General features: G+C 59.2%; 2 protein-coding genes across 2 annotated transcripts in view; one reads left to right on the top strand and one right to left on the bottom strand.

The window, feature by feature from the left end:
* Positions 1-1,106, bottom strand: part of VOLCADRAFT_90550 (uncharacterized protein) — a gene marked incomplete at both ends in the record, with an annotated part of 8,356 nt that extends 7,250 nt beyond the window's left edge. Inside the window, 3 exons of the mRNA XM_002950031.1 lie at positions 300-346; positions 474-494; positions 818-1,106. Coding sequence (XP_002950077.1) covers positions 300-346; positions 474-494; positions 818-1,106 — 357 coding nt within the window. The remainder of the gene's footprint in view (positions 1-299; positions 347-473; positions 495-817) is intronic.
* Positions 1,107-2,224: 1,118 nt separating this feature from the next.
* Positions 2,225-6,363, top strand: VOLCADRAFT_117481 (uncharacterized protein; the record flags this gene model as incomplete). Its single annotated transcript, XM_002950146.1, has 6 exons — positions 2,225-2,269; positions 2,488-3,385; positions 3,570-4,035; positions 4,366-4,528; positions 5,532-5,669; positions 6,169-6,363. The coding sequence occupies 6 exons, from the start codon at positions 2,225-2,227 to the stop codon at positions 6,361-6,363; spliced, it is 1,905 nt and encodes a 634-aa protein (XP_002950192.1).
* Positions 6,364-9,639: the final 3,276 nt, after the last annotated feature.

Here is a 9,639-nt window from a genome sequence, read left to right as displayed (position 1 = left end):
CAGAGGGGGGAAAGCAGGGCAGGTTGTCCACCCGGTGTGGGGACGGGGGAAAGTAGTTTCTTGGGGGAGTTGTTGATGCAGCGGTTTGGAGGGGAAGAATGGATCTGACAAATACCAGAAGGGCCTCGAGGGGGCCCGGAGGTGGGGGGGAGAGATAGGGGAGGAGGGGGGAAAGGTGGGGAGATACCTGTGCCGCAAACTGTCAAGCGCCGGTGGTGAAGCATCCAACCACCGCGAACAGCGTGGGGGGCAGTAGAAAGCAAGGACAGCAAACGGACGTGTGATGCTTGGTGCCGTACCTGCTCGATGGTGACGTCATCCCCAAGCGTGCGATTGATGGACGAGCCTGTACATTGGGAGAAGAGGGTTTCAGGGGGGGTCAGGGCGGCAGGGGTGAAGGGGGGGCAGGCGGGTAAAAACACACACGACCCCAATGCATGCACGGCCAGGTGCACGCGGGAAGAAGACACTACCGGTCTCCTCGAGGAAAGCGGCTGTGAGGGAGGAAGGGGAGGGGAGCTTGCAAGGGTAGTGAATTTGAATCCAGACGCAACAACAACAATGTATATATATAATACATAATATCAGCCACGATAACAAGAACAGCAGTTCAGGTATGCAGCTCTGCAGTTAGCGGAAGGATGATGCAAGGTGAAGATGTGTGTGCGTGTGTGTGTGGATGGGTGGAGGGGAACTGAGGGGTGGGAGTGAGCTGGGCTGTGCCACGGTGTGTGAGCGGTGTGGCGGTTTACGAGGGGCTCCGAGCGGCGTGGGAGGAGATGAGCAGGGGAGGGAGGGGAGGAGGGTTTTCTAATACCTTTGTAGCCGGTGCCAACGTAGCCCGTGTGGATTGCGACGCTGCGTTTGACTTTGTCTTTGGGGCGCTTCCCCTGCGCAGGTGCCGCTGATGCAGGTGCAGCTGCTTGATTGGCGGCTCCGGCGGCCATTTCGCCTACTCCGGACTGGGCGTTGTGTGCTTGTGTCGTTTCGGCGGCAGCCATGTTCTGATCGCCATCGGCTGTTTGCGGCATGCTGCATGGCTCATCATCGTTGCGGGTTGAAGCAAGATTGTTGGCCGCGACAGCCGAGTCTGATGGAGCGTCCATCGCACGTTCTATTGCGTGAAGATTAAAAGGCAAACTGCATTATTATGACAAGGTTATGGCTTGGGGGTTTGTGTTTGTCCTTGCAAAAGTTCTTAACGGCTAGGAATGGACGAGATATCCTGCCTACCGTACTCATTTCGCAGCGCATAATCTATTGCTGTAGTATGTTTACTTAGACCTCAGTCATCAATCTGGAAACAGTGAAACGCTAGACTAAGTCCGTTAGCTTACGGGGTACCTATGTGCGAGGTAGAGCTGCAATTCGGATGCCAAGTTGTCTGCACTTCTCATCCATCGTGCAGCTCAGGAATAATATTTTACCCAAAATATATTCGGTCCTGTAATAGCCGTCTAGAGTGAGGCGCAGGGTCGCATCGTAGGCCACTCGCAGAATGCATCAGCCTCAGGTACGGTTAGCCCTGACGTGAGGCAAATTGCAGCGATACGCTTTATGGTGATAGCATGCTGCTTACTGAGCAAGAGGGTGTCACATCGGAGCTTTCTCACGTGTTACCCGGCAGGTGCTAAGCAGAGTCTTAAACACACACAACTATAAGAAGGTCGGTGTTACTATTGATGCGTCTCTTGGAGTGTGTTAGGTTCAGTGTTCTTCGATTGGACTCTTCGCACATGCCGTCTTGGTCTGGCCCATATCATCATTAGACCTCTTGTGTATCGTTCTTTTACAGGATGTCGCGGAGACAGGTTGCGCTAGGGACAGAAACCCCTCGACAATCCTCGGCAAGGCGCAGGATTCCGTTTTCACGTCGAAGACTGGTATCCGGAGGCTTTTTGGTGGAGGGGGATCGAAGAAGGAAATAGGTAGGACATCCTTCTTAGCTTCAGCTTCTATCTGAGGCGGCTCTCAATTGCGCGAAAAAGTTCCTGTTTCTTACCGTACTCATAGTCACAATCCGACATCAGGGTGACATACCTGCCCTGCCGCGCACACCCCTTACGAAATTCACAGCGTATGCAACGCTTTCACTGCCTGTCTTGCAGTGGTCCCACCAGCCGCTCCAGAGGAACCTGAGACGCTAGAGATTTCCGAACCCACTCGTCAGTTTGCCTCTGCAGAGGACGTTGCCGTCCGCGTGGCCAAAGTCCGCCGCTCCAGCATGACCACTTATACCGTCAACCTGACGGGAGCTGCGGGGAGCCAGGTACGGCACACAGGGCCCACGGAACCCATGCAACCCATCCAAAACACAAACCAATGGCGCAGGGGACAGAACAGCTCCCGCGGTACCGTAACGTTTGAAAGCATTCCGTGAGGCCATGACGCAACGGCCAACGCGGACGGTGTGCTTCCGGTTTACATCCGGAGTTTACCCGGACCCGCACCAACCGCCGCCGACGCCGTTCCGTAACCTCCATGTAGGTTGAGCGTGAGGTACGGCGGCTCGCGGGCCTTACCTCCGCCTTCACTCGCCCCAGCGCCGCCGCAGCCGCCGCCTCCGCTAACGACACCGCTAACACCGCTCAAGGCGCATCCTTTGACACCGTGGAGGAAATGGGCGCCGCCAGCCCCGGAAGCGGCGCCGGCGCCGGCGGTGAAGTCGACGCCATCTGCAGCGGCGGCGGCGGCGGCAGTCTGGCGCAGCCGTCGCCGCGGCCGTCATTCTTCGGTGGCAGTGTCCGCGGCGGCGGCGGCGGCGGCGGCACCGCGGCCGGCCGTGGGCCCATCCGACCCGCCTTCGGCGCAGCCGCTGCCAGCAGCACCGGCTCCGGCGACGCGTGCCGGCCCAGCGTCAACGGCGACGTGGCCAGTGTACGGCATTCCGTCGAGCTCGCTGACGTCACCAGCATTCCCTCCTCTAGCAACATGAATATTCCCGGTCTGGAGGGGCGCCAAGGAACTGGCCGGCAGGGCCGGCGGCCGTCATTGCCGCAGGCTTTCCTCGGCGCCGACGGCGCCGTTGCCGCCGCGACGGCGGCGGCGACGTCAGCCCCACCACATGGCAGCAGCGGTTCCCTCTCCCTCTCCTCAGTGATACCCAGCTCGAGCTCGCAGCTGCTCTCGGGTCAGCTGGGGCTTATGCGGGACCGCAAGGCCTCCCGTCACAATATGCTTCTTGATGGCTGTTCGCCACCGCCGACGCCGCCGCCGCCGACGACGACGACGATGACGGGAGGCCTGACGTGCCCGGCGACGCCGGGTGGCGGCGGTGGTGGCATTGGCGCTGCTACTGCTGGCGCGTCCGCGTCGTCCCCGGTGATCAAGCTTCCCACGCTGCCGTCAGCGACTCCGGGGAGGGCGCAGTCGGGCTCTCAGATTGGTGGGTTGGGGGTGGGGGTGGGGGTGGGGGTGGGGGGGCATCAGGGTGCCGGGGGGGACAGCAAGGTGGGGAGAGTGGGTTTGGGGGTGGGTGGAAAAGAGAGGTCACCGCAGTAACAGCTCGCACTAATAGCCCTAGATCCCCCTCCCCCTCTTCTCCTGACCACACCCCACCCCACCCCTAGCTGATCCGTCCACCTCCCCGCCACCACGCCGCATACACGCCACCATCGTCTCTGCCTCCACCGTCACCCCCGCCGCTATCGCAGTTGTCGCGCTATCGCCCTTCACCTCCGCGGCACCGTCAGCCACCATCGGCGGCGGCGGCGGCGGCGGCTACCCTCTGGCCCTCACTGACTCCCGCCCTGGCAGCTCCCGCCTGGTGCTGGCCCGCGGCTACACCACCAACATCCTCACAGTGCCCGACAGGAGGAGTTCCGTGGAGAACATCGACCTTGGCGCCGCCGTCACCGTCGGCAGCAGCGGCGGCGGCGGCGGCGGCCGGTGGTTTCAGCAGGACGCTGACGACATGGAGGCGATGTTGTCGGGCAATGATGAGCTGTTGGAACGGTTGATGGTGGCGGGGATGTCGTACGGCAGCGGCAGCGGGGCCCCGCTGGTGGCGGGGGGAGTCGGTGGCGGTGCGGGGAGGTGAGGCGGGTGGGGGTTGGGGTGGAGGGTGGGGGTGGGGGGTGGGGGCTTCCGGACTAAGAGGGGTTGGGGGTGTATGCAGCCACAGACGTGCCTGTGCCCCGCCTCTAACCCCCGCCCACACACACATGTTATATACTCATATCCATTCACTGCACCCGCCAAACCGTTGATGGGGGGCCTTATCCCTATCTAGCACACACGTGCACGCAGAGACGCATACCACCACCGCCACCATAACCGCATCATACCGGAATCTGTGGAAACCAACCTAACCAACTTAACCAACCTGAATCCTCCCCTCTCCCCCCTCCCCCTCCCCTCTTTCAGCCGGGTGTTCAGCGGTTGTGGGGCCGGTGACAGCGGCGGCAGCGGAGGGGGGGAGCCGGCGGGGGGCCGGCTGCTGCCCCGGCTGGCGGACGTGTCCTCTTCCTCGGTCGGGGGCCCGCAGGACCGAGCCACTGCGCAGCTGCAGGAGCTTTGGAGGGTGCAGGTGCGTGGTGGCCTGTGTGTGTATGTGTGTGTGTGTGTATGTGTGTATGTGTGTGTGTGTGTGAGAGAGAGAGAGAGAGAGAGGGGGGGAAATACCTGTGCGTCTTCCGGATGTATGTATCTATACATAGGTTAGGCACTACTGGTAACGCACGACCATTGCCCCCGGGACATCCCGGGATCGAGCCCTGTCAGGGTCGAAAATCCTTCCGATGGTTTAAGGTATTGCGCCCCTAGTTGATGGACGGTGGTGACCTGGGATAAAGTTAACCTGCGAGCCGACCAGGAATGGAGTTGGGCCGCTGTCGACTCGGCAGATTCCGTTGGATGCTGGTGGTGGGTGCGGAACCTGAGCGATCCACTGAGAAGTTGGCTAGGGTGACTGGATGAGGGTGCCCCGAAATACCGGGGAAGGCAGGGTTTCGCAGGGTAGCTGCCACGGGCGAAGATACACCCCCCTGTTTTACACATCTATGTATGTCCAAAAAAGAAGACGCGAGCTCGTAAATGTTTCCTGCAACGTTCCGCATGCAGTTTTTGATAAAGGCACATAACAGTGTTCGCAAAGTGCTTCAGATGGCAGCGCGGTCATCGGTATATGACGCACACTGGACGCACGGGGCGATGTGTGGGCGCACGAGGGCGACATCGTCACTTTTAGCAGCTTGGTAGTTTGGACGCGTCGGCAGCCCCAATTGATTGATCCCTAGCTGCGTCCTCCTCCCGCAACAGCATTATTATCGTCATCGTCATCAACATCATTCTTATCGTCATCATCATCAAAATCATCATCATCAACAGCACCAAAATTATCATTATCAACATCATCAACATCATCAACATTATCAACATTATCAACATCATCAATATCAACATTATCAACATCATCAATATCAACATCAGCATCATCAGCATCGTAAGATCCCTCCCCCTTCCCCCCTTCCCGCCCTTCCCCCCCCCTCAACACACACATACACACACACGCATACACACACACCCCACAGGCCAGCGTGGAGGACCAGCTCAACCGCGAGCGCCTGGCGATGGCGGCGGGCAGGGGGGCCCGGAAGGCCAGTGTACTGGAGGACGTGGCGGGACAGCACCAACCAAGGTGGCAGGTGTCGTACAACGTGGATGCGCCGGTGGGTTTTGCTCTCGAAGCTAGGGCGGTGTGTGAATGTGTGTATGTATGTGCGTGTGCATGTGTATTTGTAACTGCCGTGGGGGCGGTGGTGCGAGGTGGGCTGAAGACTGGGGTGTGTGGGCCCGCGGGGGGTGAGCGGAGCACATGGGTGTCTTTCCCCCCTTGGCATCAGCTTCACTCGCTCGTGGTTCGTCTTCCGCCTCCCCCGTCCCCCTCTCCCTGGGTGGCGTGTGTGTTTGGTTGGTTCCTGTATCATATTTCCTTGTCCCCTTCTCCTTCCCCTCCCCTCGCGCCACCAATCTCGCCCCTGCTCTGTCCAGCCAGCCCCTCAACCAACAATTCACAATCCACCACTCTCAAACCCCCCCCTCTCACACACGCATCAACACATCACCACCGTCATATGATTACCACCACCACCACCACCACACCACCACCACACCACCACCACCACCACCCCACCATGCCCTCCCCTTCTGCGCTGACCGACCGCGTAGGTGACTCACGCCAAGTTGGGCACTGTGGACGCCAGCCGCCGCAGCGAGCTGGACAGGGCCCACCTGACCAAGCTGGTGAAGGAGCAGAAGGCGGCGGCCGGGGGCCAGCAGCACCCGGGCCCGGTAGTGCCGGCGGCGGCCGTATCGCCCGTGGTGGCGAGAGCTCGCCGCTTGTCCACCGTATTGGTGGCTTAGGGAGAGGGGGAGGGGGAGGGGGAGATGGAGGTGGGGGTGGGGGTGGGGGTGGGGGGCCAGGCAGAGGTAGGGATGGACACAGCTGAAACGAGATATGCGGATGGCACGGTTTGTGTTTTGTTGACTGGGCGGCGGCGGCGGCGGCTTCATATCTCTAGATTGCCGAGCTTTGTGTTTTGCGAACTCGACGGTTGTTATCATGGTTGTGGCAGTTAGTCGTTGTGACAGTTGTTTACCCGTTGGGTAGGGGCATCAGCACGGGCTGGGCGCTCAGAGCTGGGGAAGGGTGCGGGATTGCGGCTCTTAACTACCGCGGGGGGGGAGGGAGGGGGGGAAATGCGGGTCGGTTAAATTTGGTTGTGGGGTCGTGAGGCGCACTTTGTTATTAAGTTGCTGTGTGCGAATTTCTTCCCCCCCCCCCAGCCCGGCCCGCGAGTATCTGTCTGTATTTCTGGTATCTGCTTCACTCGCCAGTGGTTGGTCTTACCCCTCCCCCCCAACCACCACACCCTGCAGCTCATCTCTTCATGACGGCATCCGGGGGCAAGGCGAAGGAGTGCACGCAAATGGAAGTGTTTGAAGAGGAGCGGATAAGAGGAGGGCGACTGTGCGGTGGGCAGGACGTGATTGACCAACTGCGCGAATACATACATACATACGTACATGCATACATGTATACATGTATGCATATATACATACAATGAAGATGACGCCGAAGAAATGTTTTTTTTGGCCTTTTTGATGTTTTTTAACGCGCGCACGCGCGCGCGTGTGTGTGTGTGTGCATAGCGCGCAGCGTTGGTGCAGTATACGGGGTCGTATGGTACGGAAAGCCGTACGCAGGATTGCTGGGGGGATTTGCGGTGTGGATTCATTTTTTGTCAAAATGTATGTCTGTATGTGTTCATACGTGTGTCTCTTAAGTGCGGGCGACTAACGGCACTGTGTTTTTGTTTACAGACCGGGGGGTTTCCAAGGGGAAGAGGAGTGAAGTGAGCGAGCTGAGGAAGCTCGGGAGGGAGATGAAGAGGATTCAACGGGTGAGGGGGCGACGGTATTCAACGTGCGGAAATGAGATTGAGTGATTTGGAAATGAATTTGAACCCAAACAAACCCCACTGGGCTGGAACTCAAACAGTGCTCAGCTGATGGGTGCTCGCCCGGCGGCTTCACGACATGCACAGCCGCGCAAAGCAAAGCATATCCCGGAGGCGAAGCTTCCTTACACCACGACACGAGTGTGACACGTGGCCTGGTACGTGCTTGTGTATGTATGTATTACAGGGTGGTATTACAGTGTTACAGGGTGGTTAAGCTTCACCAGCGGCCCCCTTATGTATGTATGCATGTGGATATGCGTCCTGTGTGTTCTGTCCCTTAGGAGTCGTTTTGGTGTTTGTTCGCGGCTGCTACTGCCGTACTGCTACTGCCGTTCTGATACTGCTGCTACTGCTGTTACTGCTACTGCTTGGGTGTGCGACCGGATGGGCTCACTTCACTTTGGGCGCCCTATCCATCCTCTCCGGTCTGGTCTGGATGCTGCGCAGGTGTGCTTATTTTTCTTTGTACGTATGTATGTATGTATGTCGGTATGTCCGTATCTGTGCGTTACACCCCAATACTTCGGCGGCCCTGATGCACCAGAGGGTCCCCGGGGGGCAGGTCACCTGACTAGGTCCCCTTCCGCAAGGGGGGGGGGGTAGACGGCCCCCTTCCCCCCCCCTCCCCCCCGCCGTCAGTAGGCCGCCTGGGAGATGAAGTGCTCTCCGGCAGCTGCCGGGGAGAGGGGGAGGGGGGCCGCTGGTCCGGTACCCTCCTCTCCCGCCGCGGCCCCCCTCGTCCTTCAACCCGGAGGAAGCCCACGCACGTTCGCACGGAGCACGGCGGCAGCTCTACAACGGCCCTTCTATATCCCCACCATCCGTAACACAACACGGCACGAAGCCAGTCTCTCAGCCATCTCCTGTGGCGCCTCTGCTGGCGGGGTTTGCCTCGGCTGGCAGCAGCGGCAACTGCAGCTGCTGTTGCGAGTTGCTTCTGGAGCTGCTCGCCCACCCACAGCCACAGCCACCCACGGCCCCGAGGTTCCCCTTCCGGCCTGGGGAGGCCTGGCAGGCACTGGGTAGCAGCGCCTCTGACAGACTAGACCAGTGGCGCGCCTCCTAAAGTGGACGTATGTATGTATGTATGCATGTTTGTATGGCTTTAGATTACGATGTGGGCTGGGAAAGCCGGGGCCGAAGCCAGAATGTAAGTATGTATGTATCTTACTGTGTATGTATGTGTGCGTTATGACGCGTCGCTTTGCTGTGCTTGCATGCACCGGATGATACTACCTGGTATTGAGGTAATGAGGAGGTTTGCAGTGTGCACCCCGACTGGCCACCCGGCTGGCCTCCCTCTCCCTCCACCTCCCCCCTCCCCTACACTCTTGCCCTGGCAGCAGCTTCACTCGTTCGTGGTTCGTCTTTCCCCCCCGTCTCCCACGCGCCTTGAAGGGCAGGGGGGCTGCCCGCCCACCTCGCCCACCTCGCCTTCGACTTGAACAACGAACTTGAAGATCTGTCCTAGCTAATAAGGATGATGCCGGTGATAATAATGATGATGGGGCGTTACCCCGACGTTACGGACGGATGGACAGACGGACGGACGCTGCGCACCTCGTAGGCGCCGCTAGTTGCGGCTGCGGTTCTTCTGGCCGCTGTTGACATGAGTGGTGGGTGACAGTGGGCCCGGTTGCTGCCTGCCTGCCTGCCTACAGCAACACCTACCGCGCGGTCCGGCACCTGCTACGTGCTGACGCCTCGACTAATAACAATAATTATAATAGTCGTACCACTGATACGCCAGGACGGCGACGATTCATCACAGGAGTTAACTGGAGCCCTCTGCCCAGCAACTCCTTCCTCGGCACGCGTGTGTGTGTGTGTGTGTGTATGCGCCGTGTGTATGAGGAGCCCCCGGGGGAAGTAGGTGAGGGGAGCAGTTGGACAGGGACGGGAGCTTGATACGGCTCGGAGCGATGGAGTGACGCTTGCAGAGAGTTACATTCTTTAATGATGTATGCACGTATGTGTGTATATATGTATATATGTATGTATGTGTGTATTGCGTATGTAGATGGTGATATTGCCAGTGGTAACACTTTTTGCGGCGGCGGCGGCGGCGTACTCTGCCTTGCTGTTGTTGCTTATCTGGAGCCCGGGGACCCCCGACGGCAGTTGTGATAGCGTGTGTGTATGTGTATGTATGTGTGGGTATGTATGTATTAGTGCA

The sequence above is a fragment of the Volvox carteri genome (genome assembly GCF_000143455.1).
Source record: "Volvox carteri f. nagariensis unplaced genomic scaffold VOLCAscaffold_17, whole genome shotgun sequence".
Classification (NCBI taxonomy): domain Eukaryota; kingdom Viridiplantae; phylum Chlorophyta; class Chlorophyceae; order Chlamydomonadales; family Volvocaceae; genus Volvox; species Volvox carteri.
The sequence above is the reverse complement of the archived record's forward strand: the minus strand, read 5'-3'. Positions and strand labels throughout refer to the sequence as shown.